The sequence below is a fragment of the Oryctolagus cuniculus genome, chromosome 7 (assembly GCF_964237555.1).
Source record: "Oryctolagus cuniculus chromosome 7, mOryCun1.1, whole genome shotgun sequence".
NCBI lineage: Eukaryota > Metazoa > Chordata > Mammalia > Lagomorpha > Leporidae > Oryctolagus > Oryctolagus cuniculus.
The window spans coordinates 136,311,670-136,337,119 of NC_091438.1; the positions used below are offsets into that span (position 1 = coordinate 136,311,670).

The 25,450-nt window shown below is 56.3% G+C and overlaps 1 protein-coding gene across 3 annotated transcripts in view; it reads left to right on the forward strand.

Moving 5' to 3' along the window:
* The window catches only part of STK40 (serine/threonine kinase 40), a 39,663-nt gene that overhangs the window by 8,987 nt on the left and 5,226 nt on the right, over positions 1–25,450 (forward strand). For 2 of the 3 annotated variants that reach the window (XM_051832203.2, XM_017350241.3), the window contains 6 exons: positions 9,004–9,123; positions 10,673–10,758; positions 11,080–11,223; positions 13,954–14,181; positions 14,722–14,774; positions 22,408–22,523. In XM_051832203.2, coding sequence (XP_051688163.1) covers positions 9,012–9,123; positions 10,673–10,758; positions 11,080–11,223; positions 13,954–14,181; positions 14,722–14,774; positions 22,408–22,523 — 739 coding nt within the window. In that variant the 5' untranslated portion in view covers positions 9,004–9,011. Of the gene's footprint in view, positions 1–8,981; positions 9,124–10,672; positions 10,759–11,079; positions 11,224–13,953; positions 14,182–14,721; positions 14,775–22,407; positions 22,524–25,450 lie in introns of all 3 variants that reach the window. The other variant, XM_070078763.1, reaches the window with a different exon arrangement.

Below are 25,450 nucleotides of genomic sequence, written 5' to 3' on the forward strand. Positions count from 1 at the left end.
GAGGGGTAAGCTGGTGGCTGGGCTGCAGTGCTGCCCTGGGATCTGCTCTGGTGGCTTTCAGAGTGACTGCTGGTGAGGCCCATTGCCCACAGGAGCAGCCTGCCTGCTTTAGGGCCCATGGCACGTCTTGCTCCATTCATCTTTCCCTAGGGGAACCTGCAGAGAGAGCCGCCATCTACCTCGGTGGGCAAAGTCCCAGGTTCTTCTTCCAGAATCACCTGGGACATGTCTTCCTGGCCTGGGGCCGTTAGCCTCCAGACTCTCCTTGCAACCTTCCACCCGGGACCTCCTCAGGGCAGTGGGGTGGAGAGAAATGTCAGTGATTACACAATCCTCTTGTGTGCAGCCAGTCCAGGACTCTTGCCTCCTGGAGGAGGTGAAAGCTGGGTCCCTGGACTGCAGTCCCAGGGTGCTCAGGCCCCTGCTGGCCCCCAGACCTGCGTTCAGCCACTGGAGTCCCACTGAGGAGAGGCAGAGGAGAGGGCTGGTGCGGATGTGCTGGGGGGAGCAGGCTGGGCGCGGGGCCCTCTTTGGGAGCACCCTCCCACTTCCCACTGGGCTGAGTCACTTCCTTTGGCTGCTGCAGGTACTCTCCCACAGCCCGGAGCAGAGCACGCTCAGGGAGGGCTCACCGATGCAGCCACTGCACTCAGAAGCCCGAGGCAGCAAAGCACTGTTCAGACAGTGATGGGAGGTTTTGTGTTCTTGGCAAAATGGAGCCATGCTTGTCCTACATTTTAAAAGCAGACAGAACTGTCTCTGTGCCTTGGAACAGAGAGGATGACTGCACACGTGTGAATTGCTGTCATCCGGAGCCCTGGCTGAAGTCAAGGGATTACCAGTCCTCTGCCGGCCTCCCATCCCCCAGCCGTCCTGAGCACGAAGCAGATGGCTTCTGCCAGTGCTTGTCTCGAGGACCCCACTGTAGCCTTGGGGCCTCCTTCGAGGATGGCTGTTCACACTCAGCGGCAGAGCACGCCAGGCTAGCGCAATAGGAGAGGGCAGGCCCCAGGGAGCCCCCTCCTGGGCCGGGGTCTCAAGGCTTTGGTTTCTCAGTAACAAAAAGGGGGATCTTCATAAAGTTGTAAGAATTAAAGAGAGAATCTGGGAAGCACTGAGAACAGTTCCTAGCAAGTAAAAACAGATGTGCTTGGACAGACTTGTCACCAGACGGGTCACCTCTGTGTGGGGCAGGGAACACGTGTTGCCTTTCACTCAGCAAAGGCCTCACGACACTGCCAGCCAGAGATCACAGTGGGGTCCAGGCGGGGTAGGGGGAGGGTAAGCATCCTTGCTTTACAGATACTGAAACCGAAGCCATGAAGGGCCACAAAACAAGCTGGTGACACAAGCTGACACTTGAGCCCAGGCTTCACAACCCCAAAAACATCCTGTTCTCCCAGCTGGGTCTGTGGTGTGAAACTCTCGGTTTGGTTTGCTCCAGATTCCCCCTGGTTTCCTGAGGCGACTATGCGGATGGAGACCAAATGTGGAGGAAGTCAGGGGCCCTGGTAGAAACCACCCACACGTGCTTTTGAGGTGCCCCAGGGGCTGCCCCAGAGTGCTCAGGGCGAGGGGCTGTGAGGGGTGCTGGCTGTTGTCTGCTAGAAGAGGTCTCAGGGACCCAGCCCTTTTCTCCTGAGGGCCCTGCCACACCTCCTGTAGGGCCAAGCAGGGTCCCTTTCCCACCATGCTCACTGCAGCTTTCTGGCATGCAGCTCCTGGTTCCAGCAGAAGGACCATTATAGGGAAGTCCACGGGGTCCCATCCTGTCTGTGGCTGGCAGGCACTGGGGCGGAGAAAGCACAGTTGAGGAAGCAGTGTGGTCAGCAGAAAGAGGACTGGACTCAGCTTTGGAAAAGCCTGTGTTCGCATCCCAGCTCGTCCGGCCTGGTGACTTAGGCAGGCCTCAGCACCTCTGACTCTCACTTTCTTTTTCTGGGAAGTGTTGTTTTGTGTGTGTATGTTGGGGGAGGGGATGATCAGTTATAATTATGTGTCTTCTAGTGCTTTGTAAGCTGGAAAAAAGTCAGGTGGAGAAATCAGTGATGATAGTTAGGGTCAGGTGCCCCCCCCCCGTTCTAAGTGTGAAGTTCACTACTAGAGGTGTGCGGAAATCGGCAGAGTGGCCTGGAATACCTGGCTCCTACATGGGAGGGCAGGCCAGGTCTCTCCCTGTTCCCATTTTGGCTGTAGAAAAACACTTTTTTTTTTTTTTTTTTGAGGGGTCTAGAAGAGATTTTCCCACATGGGGTGGATGCAGGGTTCTGCGCAGGCTGCAGGTGTGGTGAACAGGTTGATCCTCGGGGGCTGCTCTCCAGCAGTACTGCCCTTGCTGACCGCCAGCTCAGACCCGGTCCTGCCCCGTGTGTTTCTCCTGTGAGTCTTTTCCTGGACTAATTATCCCAACACTAATACCTTCCCTGTTACCCCCAGCTGGGGTAACTCCTGCCTTCTGCCATCAGCTGTCATACCCCACTGGTCTGACCATCCATCTGCCTTCTGGGCTCCATTCTTACCCGGCCTCAGGTGAAGCACACCTCGTACCTCCTTATTCAGTTGTCCCTGTCCCCTGCCCCAGAAGGGGCTTTCATGCCTTCTAGATACATAACAGATGGTCCCATTCTCTGTCTCCCATTTGAGCAGTTTGTCAGGCGCTGGATTGGTGCAGGAAGTCAGAGATGAATGGGATTTCTCCCTCATGGGAGCCCCCAGCCTGGAAGATAAACCAGTGACTACTGCATAGTGGAGGGGACAGCTGTGCTCAGGGGCCCTAGTCAGGAGGAGGTGACACCTCAGCAAGGGTCCAAGGAGGAGGAGGATGAGCCAGCCGGGGGAGAAGGGCAGGGCAAGGGTGTTCAGGGCGCATTTAGGGAACCAACCATGAGTCATTCGTTGTGGCTGGGTTTGGGGTACAGATAAGGACAGTGAGGCCAAGGAGGTAGGCTGGGTCTGGCAGGCTCAAGAGGAGATTGGGTTTCTACCTGCAGACCATGCCAGCCCTCAGAGGACCACCACAGCAGGCAGGCAGAGACCCTGCAGCCTGCTGGAGTCTGTCCAGCCCCTTACCTGGGTAGCTGGCTGGGATCTTGGGTGGATTGGTTCATGTTCCACCTGAAAGAAAGCAGTGCCCCACCATCCTGCACCTGGTACAGAGAAACTGTTTGAGGCTACACAACAGAAAGACACCACCACGTGGCAAACCTAGAGATTGCACCAAGGCCTCATTTCCTTTCCCCTTCTCATTCCTTTAGCAAGTGCTTGGGAGAGAGGACTGAACCCGCTGTTCATGCCAGGCTGGGCCCTGCCCTCCAAGTCTGATTCCACGTTCTGACACTGGGCTGTGTACCCAGGATCTGTGAATCAAGTATTAGGAGCAGTTCCCACAGGTTGGACTTGCCTGCCTCTAGGGACCTAAGTAAGTTTCAAGATTGTGACCCTTCACCCCTACACATTTGAGCAAGTATCACAGGCCACTCCTGTGTAGCCACAGCACACATCTCAGATTCAGGAAATGTAACCAATGCAGTGCCATTGTCCAACACACACTCTGTATTCTGGTTTTGCCAGTTGCCCACCGGTGCTCTGCACTTCCTTTCCTCCAGGGTCACCTGTTGTCCTTAATCTCCTGTCATCTAGAGGAGTTACTCAGCTGTTCTTTTATTTTTGACATCGATGTATCTGAAGCACATAGGCCCATTTTGTTGACTGTCTCTCAGTGTGGGTTTGCTCATGATAAAGTTCAGGTAGTACATTTTTGGCAAAAAAAAAAAAAAAAAAAGAATAAGTAACATCTATTTATTAAATGCATCACATCAGGAAGCACGTGGTATTCATTTGGTCCATTATTGGTGGTATTAACTTTTAACTTTGACCATGGGTTAAGGTTGCAGCGTGCTTTTTTAAAAAATTGATGTATATTTACACATAGTGAATTTCACAGATCTTTTATATGTATGTTTTATTGTTCTGACAAATGCACACCTCCAGAAGCCTTGACCTTCAATAGTAATTACAGCCCAGATTCTGTCTCTGCCCTCCTTCCACTCCCAGGCCTACTCTGAGAGAGATCTTAGACTAGAGGCACTGAGTCTGTCTTCTAGACTCTTCCCTACTCCACCCCACACTTCACCCCCAACTGGAGCATGACAGGAGACTCATCCGTGGTGACCTCATTATCCTGGACAGTCCCTTGCTGTGCCCCAAGTGGATAATCACTAGCTGTGCTCCTGCTAAGCACAGGCCCTCAGCTTCACACCAGCCAGCAAATAAGAAAACAAGATGCTCTGTGCCTCCAGCCAACAGAGTAGACATCCTGCTGCCCCACAGCCCAGCTGTCCTCTGCTTTCCACTGCCGGAGGTGCCCTGGCTCCACCCAACTCCCCTCCCCCACACCGGCATCTTCTTCTCCCTGCTGTGTTGAGCATATCACTGAGGCTGGCCACCAGACCCCACAGGGCTGCGGTCTCAGACAGCAGACAGCCAGCAGGTTCAAGGTCTCTGAAGCTTCGAGCCTGGCTCCCTTCCTCCGTCTGGTCTCCCAAGCCCCCAGTTCAGAGCCTAATTAGCCCTTGAGGCAGGAGAAATCTACAGCTCCTATGTTTCTCCGAATGACAGCACAGTTTGGCAAGGGCTTACAGTAGCCAGCAGGTACTTGGTGTGGGGTGTCTCTCCTAATCCTTAGGACAGCCTTGTGAGTAAGGAGGATGCCGTACCCTATCGTTTGTAGGTGGGGAAGAAGTAACTTGCTGAAGAGCTCACCACTAGTAAGTGATGGTGCTGGGGTTTGAACTCAGGTTTGACTTACTCTAGAACCCTTGCTCTGACTTCGGAGATGCCAACTGGTATGGGTTTTGTAAGCCAAGATGGTGATGCCCTCAGTCTCAGGGTGAATGGGCCAGGCATGGTACGGCCTTCTAAAATGGGCATTGCCAAAGGTAAAAACCAAAAGGCCTACACAACTCAGGAGCACTTTTTTTTTAATCAAATAATTAAATTAATTCTCTTTTTTTGATAGACAGGAAATAGGGGCTGCAAGCAGAGAGAGCTTGAATATTGAAGCTGCTAGCTCAGCCCAACCTGGAAGTGGACAGGTCAGTCAGTGGCTCCTGGTGGCCACTAGCAGCTCCTCACAGGTTGTGGCCCCAGCTGCTGTTGTGCACACACACAACAGAGCAAGTTCCTCACTGGGCTGGGATCCACTGTTTGTTCCTCTGCAGGGACTTGTCCTGGTTTGGTTTGAGGGTCACCTGTCTGCTGAAACCCAGAGGTGGCTACAAGAAGCCTAGGATGAGGTTGAATGCATGTGGGCAGAGCCTGCTGCTGTCCTTCATGTCTGTTGAGGGGTACAAGGACTCTTCTTTGCCAGTTTGTGGGGACCATGTCTCTGGTCCATGGCGGGGGATGGATATATGTATCTTTCTCAGTGGACTCCCCCCCACCCCACCCTGTACCTTACCAGGCTTTTGCTGTTTTGCAGTTGGGTAGAGCTGAGGACAGACAGAGCTGGGGAGCATAGTCACTGTGTTTCATTAGCTCAGTGCCATCTTTCTCTGCAACCCACCTCCTTTGGGAGGTGGATAGTATGTCTGCTAGGTTGAGCCATGCTCTGCCACAGGTGCCTGCACACACACACACACCTAAGTGTTCCCGTACCTGTTTTTGCTGGACCCTAGCATTTTAACCTTAGAAGCCTTAGTGTCTCTCTTGGCCTAGCCTTCTTGTTCTCCTGGGAGAGTTGGCTAGCACTGTGTGGCAGCATTAGGGTGAGGTACCCTCAGCCCCAAATTGACAGGGTGGGGTCACACAGCCCCTGCTATGGGCACACCTTGGTAGCTGTCCTGGCGCTGAGGGCCTGTCGTGCTGAAGAGGCCCTGGCTTGGCAAAGCGAGCAGAAGCCTGGTGTTCAGAGTCGAGGAACACACTGCAGCCTGCCTCTCTCCTGGCCTCCACCCCTTGCCCCTATTGTCGCCTCATGGAGCTTCCTGTTGAGTTCAGGTTCTGAGAGCACTGATGCTGGCTTGTGCGGGTAGAACATGGAAGGGTTGATAGACTCAACGCTCTAGAGGCTTCTAAGCTAGGGCCGTTGAGTTTCTAGGGAGCGAAGCAGTGGCCAAGAAAACACCAAGCAAATAGCTGGCCAGGCCAGAGGAGCAGGTGTCTGGAGGAGCCAGCCCCAGGTGCTTACGAGACCAGAGTTTCTGGAGCTGCATCAGAGCAGGCCTTCCCCTGCAACCCCACCACTGGGAGCACTAGGGCTACCTGGAGGGATGTGCATCTCACAGTTGGAGGGTGGTGCAGGTCCCCGCTGCAGGACAGCAGAGGCGAGGGCAGGAGCCTGTGTCCCTGGAGTCAGGGAGGTCCTGCTCAGCCCGTCAGTCCCATGCTTCAGGCCTACCTCTGCTCCGTGCTTCCTTTGCTTCAGGCACCTGTGGCTAGCACAGAGAGATGTTCAGGAAGGGAGGCAGCGTCTTTTCCCTCTCCCTGCTGGTCTGCTCCCATCCTTCTGTCAGCCTGCGTCTTGGAGTAGTTCCCATTTGTTCTCTTGAGATGAATCGTGAGTGGGGTAGGTGGGGTCAGGGGAGCCCACTCATTGTCTGGGCTGCAGCTGCTCCCAGCAAGCTGTTGTCTAGACCAAGCTGTGTGTAGGCGTGTGGGCACCGTCTGCACAGTTGTGACATGCCACCCTGCTGGTCTCCTGGGAACTGGAAAGGAGAGGAGGCTTAGTGTCCCAGGGATGGTAGAGAACAGGGTCCTGATGGTGGCGGTACTGACTTAATGCCAGGGCCAGCAAGCAGCTCAGGACACACGTAGTAAAAACTGTCATCTGTTAGAGAAAAAGCATCCCTTCCTTCCTGGAGAAACTACTGGGGCAGGCACTGGGTGTAATGGGAATATATTTTCCCCTCATGGGAATTTTAATGGTAAACACACAGTAAATACATAATTACAAAATATAGAAAGTACAAGGGTCAGTGTTGTACTGCTTGCCACCTGTGTAGGAGACCCAGGTGGCTCAGCGTGTGTTGTCAGGTGGGCATGTTAACAACGGGCTTTTATTTTGCTTTTCACATCTTTATCGGGATGTATTTCATATACCATAAAATTTGCCCATGTAATGTATTTTAGGTGGGAGAAAAGGGAAGTTTACAAAACAGTATCCCAGTGTGAGCCACGTTTTTGTAATAAAGAGAACTTTATGTACCCATGTGCACCACACATGTAAACATCCACACAAAACAAATCTGCTTGAAGTTTTTTTTTTTTTTCTGAAGATTTATTTATTTATTTGAAAGAGTTACAGAGAAGCAGAAGCAGAGAGAAAGAGGTCTTCCAAATGGCCTCAACAGCTGGAGCTGAGCTGATCTGAAGCCAGGAGCCTGGAGCTTCTTCCAGGTATTCCACTCAGTATGGAGACTTGGACTTGGGCCATCTTCAGCTGCTTTCCCAGGCATATTAGCAGGGAGCTAGATTGGAAGTGGAGCAGCTGGGACTCAAACTGGTGACCATATGAGATGCTGGCACTGCAGGTGGCAGCTTTACCCACTGTGCCATAGCACCGGTTCTAATTACTTTTCTATGAAGAAAAAATATACAGGAGACACTTGCGGTTCTGTGCTCTGAGCCCTCTGGGGAAGAGTGAAGGCTGCACTCCTCTAACAGCTCCCTGGCTTTTTTCTCAGGGTCACCTTTCGCCACTCTACACTCTCCTTAGACTCCCGCAACCCGAACTGCTTGGCGTTGGTGGCCGTGTGCTGCTGCTTACCTCTGTATAGTTGTTCACCTGGGCCCTCTGCCTGAAATGTTCTTGCCTGGCCCACTGCTGTGTCACCTCCTCAGGGACATCCCTGGGAGCCTCCGCCTTCCCGTGTGTGCATCTTCCCTATACTCCACTGCCCCGGGCATTTGGCTTCATGGCTCTGAGGTGCCCCTGGAGCCACCTCCAAACACAGCACATCATTTTGGTGTAGACCTTTTGGGGGACAGGCTCAATTCGGGAGCCATTGGCTGGGGCTGGCTCCTTCCGCATCTCGGCATCTGCATAGAGCCCAGTTTCCTGCTCCGTGGTTTGCTGTCGCCCCACCTCTGGAAGCCAGTGTGTGCTACATCAAGGAACACCCCGTGGCCGGCGCCGCGACTCACTAGGCTAATCCTCCGCCTAGCGGCGCCGGCACACCGGGTTCTAGTTCCGGTTGGGGCGCCGGATTCTGTCCCGGTTGCCCCTCTTCCAGGCCAGCTCTCTGCTGTGGCCAGGGAGTGCAGTGGAGGATGGCCCAGGTGCTTGGGCCCTGCACCCCATGGGAGACCAGGAAAAGCACCTGGCTCCTGGCTCCTGCCATCGGATCAGCGCGGTGCACCGGCCGCAGCGCGCCAGCCGCGGCAGCCATTGGAGAGTGAACCAACGGCAAAGGAAGACCTTTCTCTCTGTCTCTCTCTCTCTCTTACTGTCCACTCTGCCTGTCAAAAAAAAAAAAAAAAAAAAAAAATGGGGCCTGCGCTGTGGCGCAGTGGGTTAACGCCCTGGCCTGAAGTGCCGGCATCCCATATGGGCGCCGGTTCGAGACCCAGCTGCTCCACTTCCGATCCAGCTCTCTGCTATGGCCTAGGAAAGCAGTGGAAGATGGCCTAAATCTTTGGGCCCCTGCACCCGCGTGGGAGATCTGGAAGAAGCTCCTGGCTCCTGGCTTCGGATCGGCATGGCTCTGGCCGTTGCAGACAGTTGGGGAGTGAACCATCGGATGGAAAATATCTCTCTCTCCCTCTCTCCCTCTCCTCTCTCTGTGTAACTCTGACTTTCAAATAAATAAATCTTTAAAAAAAAAAAAAAAAAGGAACACCCCCCTGTAGTGCCTAATTAGCTGTGAGAAAGGGAGTCCCAGGTCTTTATCACTGGGAACCTGAGGTGCTCCTCTAGTGGGCGGAGCAGAGGTGGTGGCACGCAGGCTTAGCTGGTGGAACTGGCTGACTTACTCAGTAAGAAGGGGTCTTTCCTGTCTTGTCCAGAGCTGAGAATGAAGCGGAGAGCATCCGACAGAGGAGCTGGGGAAACGTCGGCCAGGGCAAAAGCTCTAGGAAGCGGGATTTCCGGAAATAATGCCAAGAGAGCTGGACCCTTTATCCTCGGTAAGCCTCTGGGAGTCTGGCTGCGCGTGGCCCAGGCATCAGAGGGGGTGCCCGCCCACAGCGATGTAGAGTTCTGGACAGCCCTTGGCCCGGCCCCTCACTTCACCACTCTGTAAACGGAGTATATTTATGTCAGGGAAGAGCTGAGCCCAGGTTGCTGGGCCAGGGATCGTCGTTTTTGTTGCAGCTGCACCAGCTTTAGATCAGTCTCAGCAGAGAGCTAGACTGCCCTGTCCCAGACAGTCCTGTGTGCCCATGGAACACCCCCGTGCCCAGGAAGCACAGAGGCCACGTCGGAGCCCGGACCCAGCGTTCCCGGATGGCCTGATTCGTTTCAAAAGGCGCTGTGCTTCGACTCTCAGCCCCGTGGGCCGGCCAGCACGGAACTGCTGGGGAGCAGCAGAGCTCTCTGTGGGGCAGCTGTGGCCCGGCGCATGTACATGGCTTCAGGCTGTGCACTACAACCCTCCTGGTGGCCAGGGACCACGTAAGACTTTTGCTTTGAAATAGCATTTTGGACTGATGGGCACAGGCTAGTCCCAGCTTCAGCAGAGTCAGTGGGGGCTGCTACCCACCAAGCATGTGCTGTTTGCCAGGGATGCAGTAGTGAATAAGGTGGACGAGTCCATGTCCTTGTGGAGCTTGACATTCTAGTTAGAAAAAGAAACAGTGCGGTCACCAGGAGTGATGAACCTTGAAGGCGTAAACGAGGTGATGTGAGAGTGAGAAGGGCCTATGGAGGGTAGGGACAAGGAAGACCTCGCTGAGCCGCGAGTGGGAAGGAGCACCCATGTGAGAAGCTGGGAGAGGCATTCCAGGTAGAAGGAACAGCAGGTGCAGAGGCTCAGGCAGGAGAGGGCTTACCTTGCTAGGAATGAAGTGCCCATGGTAGCCTGAGTGTGGCAGGGGAAGGGAGATTGAACATCCTCGTACTCAGAGCAGTGGGAAGGGAGCAAATCCCACAAGGCCTTGGGGGCCAAAGAGAGGAGTTTGGGGTGCGTGTTAAGGTGGTGGAGCACTGGTAAGGGTGTTTTGCAGAGCAGGATGACAGTGACATAATCTGATTCTGCTCTGAGAGCTCAGGCAGGTGCTTTCACGGGATGAAGAACGCTGTGAGTCTCCACAAGTCGGGAAGTCCCCAAAGTCAGTGCTGGGACAGGAAGCCAGTGCCTGTGTCAGTCTCCGGGAAACCCCGCTGCAGCTGCAGTTGCTTGGACCCTCAGCCTGGAGTTGCTGACTCAGAGGGTCCTGCTTGCAGCCTGGGATCCTCTCTTTTAACTGATGCTCCCCAGAGATCCCAGCTTGCACCCAGAGTTGAAACTCCTCCTTTGTGGAAATCTGCCTGCAAAAGCGAAGAGTGTCTCAACACTGGCACACCTCTCTTCCATTCTTGGAGGGGAGGCTATGAGAATTCACCAGCAGGGATCAGAGGGTTGGTGTAGGGGGTGTGAGCTGTGGGGCCCTACTGGAGAGAAGGTGTGATCAGAGGACAACAGGTGACTGCCCAGGCCTGCTTCTGAAAAGTAGAGCAGCCTTGTTCTGTGCGCAGGTCCCCGTCTGGGCAACTCCCCGGTACCGAGCATCGTGCAGTGCTTGGCAAGGAAAGATGGCACGGACGATTTCTACCAGCTGAAGGTGAGTGAGGCGCGGGGCCACCTCGGGACCCAGGCCCTGCCGGCCAGCCCTCCTGCCTCCCCTCCGCCCCTGCACCTGCATCACTGTGAACAAGAGAACACGGTTGCCTTCTGTGAAGCACTAAGTTCACACAGCCTCCCTCGCACGACTCCCGGGTTAGAGAGCTTTATCTGTGGTAGACCACCTAACTGGCACATTATGAAGAACGGTCCGCCCTGCGTGTTTGTGTGCGCACGTTGCGTGGTGGAAAGCAAACTGCCTGTTTCTGCAGCTGCTTCTGCAGCGTGATGGAGGGCGTTTTGATCTTGTGCTTCCTTAAAGATCCTTACCCTTGAGGAGAGGGGCGACCAAGGAATAGAGAGCCAGGAGGAGAGGCAGGGCAAGATGCTGCTGCACACCGAGTACTCGCTGCTGTCCCTGCTCCACACACAGGACGGCGTGGTGCACCATCACGGCCTCTTCCAGGTAGGCGGCCTGGCCCTCCACCCCCTCTCTGGCCCCGGGTGGCAGGAGCTCGCTTGGTCACATCCGCTCCCAGCGTTCCACCTTCTAGTGTCCCCATCGTGCCAGGTGCGTGAGGACTTCAGGGCACCACGGGCTGGAGGTCAGACAGGGGCTGCACTGGCCGCAGCAGTGATCCCAGCCTCACGGGAGCGCAGGGGCCCGGCTTTCCTTGAAGAGCCAGCCGCTGTTCCGAGGAAGGAGGGTAGCAGGAAGTCGTTAAGACGCCACTCTTTCCAGCTTCATCATCAGGATTCGGCCAGGCTGAGGCAGGAAGGTCAGTGATGCAGAAGAAGGGCACTGGGGGCCACCTGCTGACCCCCACCCCCACCCCGGTCCTTTGCCCTGCTGTGCATGTCTGTGTGTTCAGAGAGTATCCTTGAGCACACATACTCAGATGTCCCAGGTTCCTTGGGAAAGGCACCAGTTGGAAGCTCACACCCTGCAAATGCCATCCTAAGGGTCCAGCTGTAACTGCATCTCATTGTGTTGTGGGTCAGGGTCAGGTGACCAGGAGTCCGCTGCCCCAGCCTGAGCGCCACCTCACTCCTGAGCAGGACTGCACAGAACCTCACAGAAGCTGGGCCAGAATCGGCTCTTTTTTTCTTTTTCTGTTCTGTTCCTTTTTTTTTTTTTTTTTTTTTTTTTTAAGATTTAGCTATTTGAAAGAGTTACAGAGAGAGATCTTCCATCTGCTGGTTCACTCCCCAGATGCCCAGTACTGCAAAGGCCCAAAGCCAGGAGCCAGGAACTTCATCCAGGTCTCCCACGTGGGTGGCAGGGGTCCAAGCACCTGAGCTATCTTCTGCTGCTTTCCCAGGCACATTAGCAGGGAGCTGGACTGGAAGTGGAGCAGCCGGGACTTGAACCCCGGTGCCCATATGGAGTGCTGGCATCACAGACCAATGGCTTTTACCTGCTGTGTCACAACACCAGCCCCAGGACCAGTTCTTACTGAGACACATCTGATAGGAGAGAGGCAGTGGTGCCAGGAAGGGCACACAGGTCTCGAAGCTGACGGTCCTGGATCCACATTTTATGACCTGGGGCAGTCGTCTGGGGTCTGTAAGCCTCAGATTCCTGAGGATCGTGGTGCTTCCCCTCAGGTGGCTGGGAAGGTGAACGAGAATGTGTGATGTGCCCAGCGGCCATGGCACTGCCGTCATCGTTCTCCTCCAGGCAGTGAAACTCCTTGTCAGCTTGATTTCCTGAAATCAGACACAGAAAATGCCACCCCACGTCCACAGCCTGCCAAGGCTTTCTCCTTAGATTTGCCAGTAGAGGCAACTGAGAATATCACTGGGCAGCTTAGAAAATGAGATCATTTCCCTTAAGCTTGAAGTCACATGGGGGCTGGGCATTGTTATTGTCTTAGGGTTTGGCCCCTGGTGCCTTTTTTTTTCACTTGATTGATATCATTTCAGATGAAAGAACCTATCTCTAGCATGGCATCCGGGTGGCAGCACCGTGCTGGGGCCTTTGGGGATGAGCAAGTCGCAGGGGTCCTCTGCTCTGAAGAGACACATGGCTATGCAGCCCTCCAGGAGGGGTGACACCAGGGCCCTCTAGCTGGGAGGGTGAAATTCCCCATGTCTTCTCTGCTTTCTGTCTCACTTGAAATGCCTTCCAGTTAAGGAAGATGAACCTCAGGCTGGCAGGCAGTGTGAGTAACGGTGCCCACTAAGCCTTGGCTGCTGCAGACCTAAGCATAGGACGTGCACTGTCTCATTGAATTCTTGCACCTGCTGGTGAGAGGAATCACTGGCTTGCTCTCTAAGTGTCAAATGACACTTGAAGAAGTTAAACCTGCCCTGCGTCCCACAAATGAAACAAGGTAGAACTGATGCCTGCAGCCAGCCATCCGAGGCTAGAGACCCCCTCCTCCTCCTTTTAAAAATTTATTTTAATGGCAGAGTGATGGGGGGGTGGGGGGAGGCACCTTTCATCTAGTGGTTCACTCCTCATATGCCCACAACACCAGAGCTGGGCCAGGCTGAAGCCAAGAACCTGGAACTCCATCCAGGTCTCCCATGTAGGTGGCAGGGGCCCAGGCACTTGAACCATCTTTTTTTTCTACCTCCCAAGATGCATCAGCAGGGAACTAGATCTGAAGTGGAACAGCCAGAACTCAATCCCAAGCACTGTGGAATATGGCATTGCAAGCGTGGCTTAACTCACTGCACCATAGTGCCACCCTCAGAACCCTCTCCTTTATCAGTGTCACGTGGCTGCTGGGTGTGCTGTATCCATGAGAAAGGTCGTCCTGGACACACAGAAAACTGTGACTGTTGGAGCCCTCCAGGATTCACGGCTTTAACTTCCACCTTAGACACAGGGAAGAAGTTAAAGTTGTTGATTGCTGGAATCTGGGAGAGCCACAGAGGGAGGATGTGTTTGTCACCCTGTATTTGTCACCTGCGCGCCAGGCTGAGAGGGCCCTTCGGTTTTACGTTATGAACAGAACATCCAACCTTAACCTGAGGTGTCTTCACCTCCTTGGGCCTGGCGCTTGACACCTGGGAAGCTGAGCAACACTGAGCGCCCCTGTGGTCACACTGCCCAGGCCTCAGCCCTTGTCCAGCCGCACTGCAGTTTTGCTCCAGACTCTCACTGGTTTGAGAGGAGAGTCCTGGACCCCAGGTCATGGCCTTGCAGGCTCCCCAGCCCAACTCTGGTCTGCCTCCTGCCTCCCAGGACCGCACCTGTGAAATTGTTGAGGACACAGAATCCAGCCGAATGGTTAAGAAGATGAAGAAGCGGATCTGTCTCGTCCTGGACTGCCTGTGTGCACACGACTTCAGCGACAAGACCGCTGACCTGATCAACCTGCAGCACTACGTCATCAAGGAGAAGAGGCTCAGTGAGCGGGAGACCGTGGTCATCTTCTATGACGTGGTGCGCGTGGTGGAGGCTCTGCACCAGGTAAGCCCTGCCTAGAAGTGGCCAGGTGACATGTGTCCCGGGAGGCCCAGACAGTCCTGCAGAGCCCCTCAGTGAGACACTGACCTGTAGTCTCCAGGCTCAGGGAACCAGCTGGGGAGCCATAGGCTGCCGGGGGTTGGGGTGTCAGTACCCCAAGGTCAGGGGCAGGAGCACTTGGGCCTCTTTCAGGCATGCAGCTGCTGGGTCTGAGCCTCCAGTTCTCAGTTACAGGATCCCAGCAGTTTACTGTCAACCCCAGACCCAGGCCCGCGCTTGTTTTTCCCGTGGGATGTTTGCTGGTGAGGGGGAGAGGAAGGTTTCCCTGCTAGCCACTGCTCTGAGAAGAGCAGAGGAGAGCGCCCCAGGCTGGCCAGGCACCAGCTGAGCATCTGACTGCTGGGTACGTGGTTAGTGAGGGGCCTGAAGTGATGCACCGCAGTTTCCCACCTTCCCACACACCTGGAGCACATGCCTTGCAGGCTGCCCCTCACCCTGCCCCTCACCTTCACAAAAGCAAACTGCACACCCCTTGTCTTCCAGAAAAACATCGTGCACAGGGACCTGAAACTTGGGAACATGGTGCTCAATAAAAGGTGAGACCCACACTTCCTTGCTGCTGTAACCTCAGAGTTGGGACAGGCCCCATGTTGTGACTGCCCAGTAACCCGCCTTGGAGTCCTGACTCAGAACAGTGCACTTCTCCCGGGAATGCCAGGGCTTGGGGGATGGGAAGGCTGCTGCTGTCTCCTGCTACGTGGGAACATGGTGCTTGCTGAGACTGGGAGTTTCTGAGCTGCAGAAAGGGTGCTCTGGGGAGGGTCTAGATGCATTCCATTGCCAGACCTGGATCCCCATGGAGGCTCAGTTCTCAACTAGGAAAATGGACAGATGGGAAATGATAAGTAAACTGAGGCCTTGCCATGGGGCGGATCCCCCAGAGGCACACTGTGACCTGCTTGTGAGGGTCACTTGGGCCTGCCTTCAGGGAGGAAGAGGTGGAACTGGGCAGCCACAGGGCCCTTGAGATGTCCCGGATCAAGGCAGGGGCATGGCCTTTGTGCCCATGGGGACCTGCCACTCTAAGTGTGTGGTGCCTGGGGAGAGTGGGAACCTCGGGCAAGGCAGCTCTTTGGGCTGAAGGGGATTCCTGGAGAGGGACACAGCCGTGAATAGTCGGAAGGCAACACTGCCAGCCTCATCTTGGAAGGGCTGTGAGCAGCTCCCCCAGCATTCGCAGTGAGCCAGCAGCAGGGAGAGGTCACTGGAGGCCCCTGCTTCAGGCTGTCACCCCTCCCAGCCGATGGCCTGGGCCGGCAGAAAAGAGGCACCCACCATGCAGGGGTCTTGGACTGATCAGGAGGGACCAGCTCCCCTCCTCTGCCATGCCTGCCCCTCCTCCCTCACCTGTGCCACAGCAGGGGTCGGAGGGCTTACAGGGGCCCGCTGCACAGATCTCCCAGTGGAAGCTGTGTGGGTGGTTTGTTCCGGGATATCAGCCCAACCCACCCAGAGCCCTCTGCTTGCTGTCCCCATAAAATGGCCAAGGGTACAGTGGTCAGAGGAAAAGAAGTTCTAGGGAGGTAGGCCTCTAGGAGGGGGCAGGGTGCTGGATGCTGCAGCTCCCACGTGAGACACATAGCAAGGTGCTGTGCACCCCAATAGCTATGCTGACCCCAGTCTTGGGGGCCGCAGCCCCTACCCCCCAGAGAAGTTCCTTATGATGGGTTGTGACCAGAAGATGGACGACATGCATGAGGACAAGTGTGCAGAGGGCTGGGGCCACATGCAGGGGCAGCGACTGCCAGCCGAGTCCATCTGTGAAGGATGCGAGGGAAACTGCCAGCCTGAGCGAGTGAAGTGGTGGGAACCTGACCCCGTCACGTTCCACAAGGAGCAAGGGAGGAAACAGGAAATTCCAGGGCTGCTTGAACCCCACACTGGCTGCGTGAGCGAGTTAAGACAGGAGGAACGTGGACATGGGGTCAGAGCCGCCTCGTGTCCCAGGGCTGTCGTCTGGTTACCTAGGAGACCGTGCGAGTTTGTTCATTTGATTACTTATTTACTCATGGATTGTGTTCGTTCATGTGCTGAGCGTGCATCCCTCTCGGGTGACCGTGGAAGAAAGACTGGACTGAGGTGCAGTGATAGGAAACTGCCTCATGGGGTTTGGGCCATGCGTTAGCGCTCCCCCAGTGCTAATCCCGCAGGAACTCAGGAGAAGGGAGCCTGTATGCTGGCCCCCTCTGGAGAGAGGCCTGCTGCGCTGAGCGGCTCAGGAGGACGCCCATGGTGTGGGCCCAGTGGTTGCTCCAGCTGGGCTCTGAGTTGTAAGAAGAGGCCAGGCTGGTGCTGTGGTGTGCTAGGATGAGCCCCTCCTGTGCCGCAGGCGTCCCACATGGGCGCCATTTCAGTCCCAGCTGCTACACTTTTCTTTTTTTTTTTAAGATTTATTTATTCATATGAAAGAGTTACACAGAGCGAGAAGGAGAGCCAGGGAGAGAGAGAAAGATCTTCCATCTGCTGATTCGCTCCCCCAATTGGCCACATGGCTGGAGCTGCGCCCATCTGAAGCCAGGAGCCAGGAGCTTCTTCTGGGTCTCCCACATGGTTGTGGAGCCCAAGGACTTGGGCTATCTTCCACTGCTTTCCCAGGCCACAGCAGAAAGCTGGATCAGAAGTAGAGCAGCCAAGACTGGAACTAGCGCCCATATGGGATGCCGGCACTGCAGGCTGCGGCTTTACCCACTACACCACAGCGCCGGCTCCAGCTGCTACACTTCGATCCAGCTCCCTGCTAATGGCCTGGGAAAGCAATGGACGATGGCCCAAGTGCTTGGGCCCCTGCACCCATATGGGAGACCCAGAAGAAGCTTCTGGCTCCTGGCTTCAGATCGGCCCAGCTGTGGCCATTGCAGCCATTTGGAGAGCAAACCAGCAGATGGAAGATCTGTATCTTTCCCTCTCTCTGTTTATAACTCCGCCTCAATCAATCTTTTTTTAAAAAAAAAAGGGGGGGGGGCAGTCCTGGAGAACACTAATAACCACTCTAACCCAGAATTGTAGGGAGCAGATATTTTGTCCTGGAGTCCTGCCCTGCACTGGGCCTTCTACTGAGCCTTGGGCCAATCACCAGTCAGGCTCACTGTGCAGAAAAAGAGACCATATGTATTTTTAAAGATTTATTTTATTTATTTGAAAGGCAGAGTGACAGAGAAGAAGAGACAGAGTTCTTCTGTCCCTTGGTTCACTCCTCAAATGACTGCAACAGCCTGGTCTGGGACAGACTGAGACAAGTAGCCTGGGACTCGATCCAGCCTCCCACATGAGTGGCAAGGGCCCAAGTACGTGGGCCATTTTCCACTGCTTTGCTAGGCACATTAGCTGGAAGCTGGATTGAAAACAGAGCAGCTGGGACTCGGACCTGCCCTCCAATATAGGATGCCAGTGTCACTTAACCCACTGCCCCACGATGTCAGACCCAGAGAGGGCATTTAAGCACCTAAGTCCATCTGGCTGTAGAACCCATGCTTTGTCCAGCTGGACTAGGAAGCTCTGGGCCTTCTGTGGCTGTGGTCATTGACTCTGTGTGACCGACAGTTGGGGCTCTTGCCTGTAACCACCCCAGCACCCCAGGCCTCTGACTCTTCTGCAGGCCCTCCAGTTCTCATGCAGCTGGGCGATTGCCCTGCTCCTGCATGTGTGTGTGCATACGTGCACATGCGTATGTGTGCACCCCAGCTTGTAGAGCACCCATGCCTCACTCAGACCCTACCTCTCAGCTGCACCTCGAGTCTGCAGCTGGGAGCAGACAGAGGTTCTGGCTGCCTTTTACTGTGCAAAAGGGCTACGGTGCAGAGACCCCCCACTGCTTGTGGGCCCCACTTTGACCCTGACTAGCGGGACCTGGGGGACATAGCTGCAGGAGCCAGGAGGTTCCATAGAGGCTGCGTCTGCTCTTGGGTGCAGAACTGAGAGCCCCCAGGGAAGGGAACGGGGTGAGGAGTTTGCAGGGCAGAGGCAAAGGGACGGGTTGAAACCCAAAATCCTCTTCAGGGCTTATGTGAGTTTTGCCGTGGGTTTTCTCCCTCCTCCCTTCTTTAAGGATAGGCCAGCTGCCTACCAAGTTCCTAGAAAAGGAGACAAACACTGTGGTAGCCCAAAGGGCCATAGCTGAAGCGTGACTCACTGGGAGCAGACCCTGCTGACGCACTTCCCACCACCCTGCCTCGCTGCCCTCACCCCTCCTCTCACAGCCAGCTGGGGGGTCTGGGACTCCCAGGGAGCCATGCACCAGTTGCCAGCTTGGGTGGTGGTGGCAGGGCAGGGGAGCAGTGCCAAGCTTCAGGAGGTCTCAGAGCTGCCCGTGGTGTTTCCTGTGGGAGACTCCAGACGCTGTGCAGCAGAGCCCACGTCAGCTCTAGGGGCTCAGCCACGCTTCCCTAAGCACGGGCACAGGCCTGGCCAGTCCTGCCAGCAGGGTCGAGCCAAGAGCTCAGCCACACTGGCATATCCTCCAGGGCCTGTGTCAGTGCTGGCCCCTCTCACCCAGCAGCTCACCCAGCAGCTCAGAGGTGGGTTTTTCCTGGAAGGGCCATCAGAGGATGAGTGCCATGCCTGCCCTTCCCTCCCGGGCTGTCTTTAGCTCCTTCTCCCTTCTGCAGCCCTGGGAGTGCAGTGCTAGTGTTGCCTCTCTTTTACGGATGAGGAAGTGGAGGTTGAGGTAGGAAGTGGCAGGACCAGGACTAGAACCCAGGAATCTGACTCCCAAGCCCACTATCCTCTCTCCAAACTGTTCTCTTGGTGTCTTGAGCCCCAGAGACCTCCACTGGCCCATCTCTGGTGGAGGGAATACATGTGCTCCTGCTCCTTGAGAACCTTCCAGAAAGAGGCCTAAGGGGGTCCCACACTCAGGGCAGTGACATGAGAGGTTCAGGGCCGAGCATCCACTTCCCATGGGCACGTCACCCTCGCCTGACACCCTCGGGCTGCACTCCGGCCACGGCCACCCTGTGGGCCACGGGTCAGGTTTCTGGAACATCTGATGAGGCGGGCCTGGGAGCCGAGTCGGCATTTCCGTTCGGGATGCAGAGGACAGACTGGCCTTTGTTTGCACTCAGGCCTTTGCCAGCAGAATTCCCCAAGACAGCTGAGGGCTCCCGGAGCCTCTTGGACACGGCTCCTGGGGAAATCCACAATCGGCCTCACTGGCCCGTGCCCCTTTCTCCCCAAGGCTGTTCCATGAGGGGCAGCTGAGGCCCCGTGCAGCTTTCCTGGCTGCTGTTCTCCCAGTGTCTCTGCCAGCCACCCTTCCTCATTGGCCCTCACGAGGGGCTGGCCTGACCAGCCTGCACGCCCCCGTCCGTGGTGCAGGAGCACTGCCTGTTGCCCACATCCTGAGCTTCCTAAAAGGACTGGCTCCCACAGCTGCCCTGCCCCACATCTCAAAGAAAATCTCTGCTTTTCTGGGTTAGGGTAGAGTGTGATGTACAAAACAAGGGTGAGTCTGCTTTGATGGAACGAAAGGAAAGGCCATCAGTGGCCGGGGCACTGCACACTGCGCAGAGGCACATCTGGGCCCCAGCAGCTGTCAGTCCTGAGTGCAGGCTCTGGGACCTGACAGAAGTCAGCTTGGATAGGGCTCCACTGCAGAACGGAGCTCCACAGTGGCGCTGTCTGAAGTGGGGCAGTGAGAAAATCCCAGCAGGAAAAGTGGTCCACTCAGGCTGCGCCTGCTGAGAGCTCCATAATCCCTGGCTTCCCATACCAGCAACTAGCGAGGCCGCAGGTGCCCCGAGGGGATCAGCAGAAGGGGACAAAGTGGCACCCAAGGGTAGGCTCCAGAGCTCTCTGTCGCCTGAGCTCTCCAGGTCAGTGGTTTCATCCAAAGCAAACAGCCTCGCCGTCGCCAGCCTGCCACCTGCCCAGGCATTCAGGAGCACCCCCACTATGCTGTGTGCCCTCCTGGGGAGTCCAGCCCTGGCTTGAACCCTCTGTGCCTGCCCACTCCACCCCTGGGACCACAGTCCTCTCCTATGCCCAGGGCCTTGCCACTGCAGGTGGACAACCAGCAGGAGGCAAAGCGTTGTGTTCCTGTAACTGCAGTGTGCGCTTTCAGTATGTGTGCAAGGTGCAGCGTGGCCTGCATCAGCCCTGACAAATGGGGCTGCCACACCCAGTGACAGCCGTGTCCTCTGGAGGAGTTTTCTCAGGGCCCCACGAGAGGAGACTGCTCAAAGCCCTGATTGCATGGCTTGCCAGGAGACGCCCAGGTGGCAGTGCTGCCCCGCTGCCCTCCCCCCTGGCAATGGGCTGCTCCTCCCTGTAGCCCACAGCCTGAATTGTAGGTGAGGAGTCTGGGGACCTTGGCAGTAGCCCTGAGACCAGAGCGAGCAAGGAGGGACCTCACCCCTGCTGCTGTTTCCTAGGGAATGGAAAAAGCTGCATTGGGCACACTGGGCCTCACACTTCAGGCCTGCAGCTGGCTCCAAGCCCCTACACTCCTGACGTCGCTCTGGGCCACGGCCCAGGAGCTGCGTGAATGCCCTGGCAGGCTTGGCTGCTGGGGCTGGGGCTCCCCACCTAGCAGCTCAACTCCCGTTTCCCCTTGCAGCCTCCTGGGGCCCCTGTGGTCAGTCCCCCTCAGGCCTTCAGTGCCCACCCCAAGCCCCCGGCGCTCTCATCATCCCATGAGAACACAGCCAGGCCCTGCTGGCAAGCGCTGCCCACACCCAGGATCCTCTGGGCTGACCACACCACACTCACTGCTGGGGTGAGGAGGCAGGGATGAGGGGGTAAGCAGTCCACCCACAGTAAGACCTGCCTCTCCCTTGCGCCTGAGCTCCCGAAGTCGCCGCCCCAGCAGGAGGGCAGGTTAAGATACCGCCTGGGACCAGTCTGCTGCTCAGCGATCCTTCTGTGCCTCCATTTCCTGTTCTGTGGAAAGAGGATGATAGTGGCTCCTTCCTCTGAGGGTACTTGTGACATGCTTGGCCTGGCCCCCAGCAAATGGGGAGCCTGGCCCTTGTCTTCACATCGTAACGCCTTCCTTACCCTCACTCTCACTCTGGTCTCACCATCCTGCCCTGGGCCCCTCAAAGTATGTGATGCTGTCCCGCCACGTGGCCTTGCTGCTCCCCCCAGCCCCTTCACCGTCCGGTCCTAAGTAGACAGCCGTGCAGGGAGCACTGTTTCCAGGAAGCGCCAATGCACTGGTATGGGATCACCCCACTTTCAACTTGACTCCTCACAGAAGGAACCCCTCCTGTTTCCTGAACAGTGGCCAGAGGCTGGGAACGTAGGCAGCACACGCCCGCTCCCCAGGGGCTGTGCTCCTGCCCTTTCGCAGATCCCTCACCAACCCTGTAGCTGCGTGCTCCCATGTGTAACCGCCGTAGAGGGGAAGGTGGCCAAGATCCTGCTTGTCATAAGGGCAGGTGCCACTGCTGGTTGCCGCCCTGGAACTGGCCAGAAAGGTCACTGGGTTTTCTTTTGGTGGCAAGATCACCAGTGGGCCTTAGGCTGTGCCGGGGTTTGGAAGGACAGAGGGTGGCAGAGTCAGGGTGTGCTGCTGTTTCAGCGTCGCTTACCCCCGCCCTGTCGGTGGAGTGGTGGCAATGCCGGGAAGCCCTGGGCTCCTCAGAGAGACAAGGGACTCCAGCAGGAGCCTGTCTCTACCGGGAGGACACAGCGGGGGACCAGCTCCCACACTCCTCCTTAAGTGAGGCAACTGCACTTCAGAACCAGGACCCCGGGGGAGGCCCAGCTCTGCCCCTGGGGGGTCCTGGGGAGTTGCACTCGGTCCCTTGTGGTTCCCTCCTCTACAGAGAGCAAGGTGAAGCACATTCACGGTGGGGCTGGCAGGATCTTAGTCACTCACTCCTGCTGGACTTGATTTTCTCACGTGCGAATGAGGGAATCAAACTGTTTCTAGGCCATTCCCAATCTAGAATGTTCCCTGAGGCTGTTTTGGGGGAAAGTCTGCACAAGTTATTCGAAGCCCTGAGCTGCACTTCTGGAGACCAAGCCAGAGCGAGGCAGTTTCAGGGGAAGCCCTGAAACACTCAGGTGGTCAGGAGTGGCCAGACGGCCTCGGTGTGATTCCTCTGCTCCCCGGATGAGGACGTGAGGGCAGCTGCTTCACCGTCTTTGGTTCAGGGTTGGGGCTGGTGTCTGGTGCCCCCAGCCACAGGCACCACAGCTTGTTTACTCGCCACCTCCCGCTCCCAGGACGCATCGGATAACCATCACCAACTTCTGCCTCGGCAAGCATCTTGTGAGCGAGGGGGACCTGCTGAAGGACCAGAGGGGGAGCCCCGCCTACATCAGTCCCGACGTGCTCAGCGGTACGTGCGTGCGTGTGTTGGACAGTGGGTCTCCAGGTCTCACATGGCTAGGCCTGCAGCATTTCATTCTTTAAATAGATTGTTTCTGTGGGCAGGCACTGGCTGGGTGTTGGGGCTTGGCTGGGGCCTAGTCTAGTACTGACCCTCCTGTAGGTGCAAAAGCTCTGGGCGGTGCAGGCGTCACCCTTGGGCCTGTTGAGTGACTCTCTGAGGTCAGTGCTAGCAAAGAAAGGAGCAGGATTCCTGTCAGAGCCGCGGAGGGCCCTGGAGGACTTTCCCGAGGAAGTGACACATGAACTCTGGTCTTGAGAGCTAGAAATCCCCTGGGTGTAACGGGTGAGGCTTAGGACCTGCCAGCCACCGAGAGAGTTTTCCTGTGCAACAGGAAGCAGCGACGAGGTCTTTGCAGAGTGTGCGCCGTCAAAGACGTCACTCAATCCGTTCGTTCATCACTCTGTTATTTGCTGAGGGCCTGCCAGGCAAGACACATTGGATCCAGCAGTGAACAAGGCAGACAAACACTGCTGCGCTCTGGGAGCTGACTGGTAGAAATGAGACAGACAATACACAAGATAGATGCGAATGTTGCCTGGCACTTAGTACCTACCGATTGTGTAGGCACCGCAGGCATCATGCTGAGCACACAGTGGGTACCATCTACTTAAAGCCACACAGCTGAGGCTGGTGCTGGGATGCAGCTGGTTAAGTTGCCATCTGCAACACTCACATCCAGTATGGGTACCAGTTCACGTCCTAGCTGCCCCACTTCCCTTGCTAATGGCCTGGGAAAGCAGCAGCAGATGGCCCAAATCCTAGGATCCCTGCACCCACATGGGAGACCTGGAAGAAGCTCTGCCTGGCCCAGCCTGACCCAGCCCTGGTCATTGTGACCATTTGAGGAGTGAATCAGCAAATGGAAGAAATCTCGCTCTCTGTAACTCTGCCTTTCAAATAAACAATAATAATAAATCTTAAAAAAATGCTGCCACCAGGTAAATAGCCTAAGTCCCCTTTTGACAGATGAGAAAACTGAGGCCTGGAAAGATGGCATCTCTTGTCCAAAATCAGAGGCTCCACCCCAGGCTGCCTCCCACAAAGGCCTCGGCTCAAAGTTCTTTCTCTGTGGGCTCCACGCTTTTCCCGCTGTGGTTCTGTTCTGCTCCTCAGGAACTGAGGGCTTAATGCCTCCAGCCTGGAAGATTCAAGGCGGTCTCCAAGGCCCGTCATCCGCATCACACGTGTGTGTGTCCTTCCCTTGCAGTGGCAGACCAGCCTCTTCCCGGCCATCACATGTGGTCCCAGGAGCAGGCTGCTGTCCCCGGCCGTGAGCATTTCCCCCAGCCACGATCTGCAGAGCTGGCCCTTCTCCAGGGCTGCCTGTGCGGAGGACCGTGGCGCCGCTCCCAGGCCTGAGCATTTTGACTGGAGCAGCCTCTCCTGGAAAGATCCAGATGCCAGCTCCCCAGGCACCACCGCCGACAGCCTCAGTGGGAACCACCTTTTTGGAACCATGGAAAGCCAAAAACGGTGGCACAAATAATGAAGTGTGTTACGGTGACCCCGCGTGGTGGAGCGGGCTCTGGGGAAAGGCATGTCTGCAAGTACACCGTAGGCTCGGCTGCACAGCTCACCCCAGCTGTTCTAGGGCACTGGGCCTGCAAAAGCCAAGGGTGTGGAGAGCTTGGGGCGGCATGGCTCCACAGGCCCCTCTGCCACACCTACTTTACTAGCCAGGCAGACGCTTCCCCCAGAGCATGCAGTGGCACAGCCCACTTGTGCAGTGACAGGCTCCACTCTGAAGGCTCGCACACCTTGGTGGCACCTGCCCTACACACACACCCTGTTAAATATTTGGCCTCTGGGAGAACCCATGTCCTCCGTCCCACAGGCATCCTCAGCTCCCAGCAGGCACTGGGGCCTGAGAGCCCACTGCAGGGCATGGAGAGGCGGCCCAGGTGCTCAGCAGCATCTCTCCTGCAGCCCCAAGTGGTTCCTAGCATCCGGTTGTGGAGGAGAGTCCGTGAGACCAAAGTGCCAGTGCCGTCACCAGGCAGCGCTCAGCCAAGTGTGTGTTCCCCTCTGTTGCACACACAGGGAAGCTAGCCCAGAGAGGTTTGCTCAGCAGGCAGGCACTCAGGCAGCAGGGTTTTGTTGTTGCTTTAGATTGATTTATTGGGGCTGGTGCTGTGGGGTAAAGCTGGCATCCCATATGGGCACTGGTTCAAGTCCCAGCTGCTCCACTTCTGATCTGGTTCCCTGCTAATGTGCCTGGGAAAGCAGTAGAAGATGGCCCAAGTACATGGGCTCCTGCACCATCTGGGAGACCTGGAAGAAGCTCCTGGCTTCGAATGCCCAGCTCTACCCATTGCTGCCATTTGGGGAGCGACACAGAGAATGAAATACCTCTCTCTCTGTCTCTCCCCCTCTCTCTGTAACTCTGCCTTTCAAATAAACAAATCTTAGACCGAAAGAGACATTCATCTGCTGCTGGTTTACCCCCCAAATAGCTACAATGGCTGGGGCTGGGCCAGGCTGAAGCCAGGGGCCTGGAACTCCATCTGGGTCTCCCACATTGGTGCAGGGGCCCAAGTACCTGGGCCGTTCTTCACTGCCTTCCCAGGCACATTAAAGGAAGCTGCGTAGGAAGCAGAGCACCTGGGACCCAATCAGCGACGACACCAGCAGCACAGGTGGCAGCTTAACCCGCTGCTCCACAACGCCAGCCCCAAGCAGCAAACGTTTCAGCACCAGGCCCAGAAGGCATCTGCACTTGCGGCCTCACCTGGCAGATGGCAGTAACGTGCTGTGCAGGAGACAGGTGGGCTGTGGGACAGTGGCCGGGCCCTGGTGGCTGACTCGTCCAGAGCCAGGAATCTGTTCCAAGCATCAGTGACGACTTGCTGTGGGTGCCCAGCTCTGGGGATGGG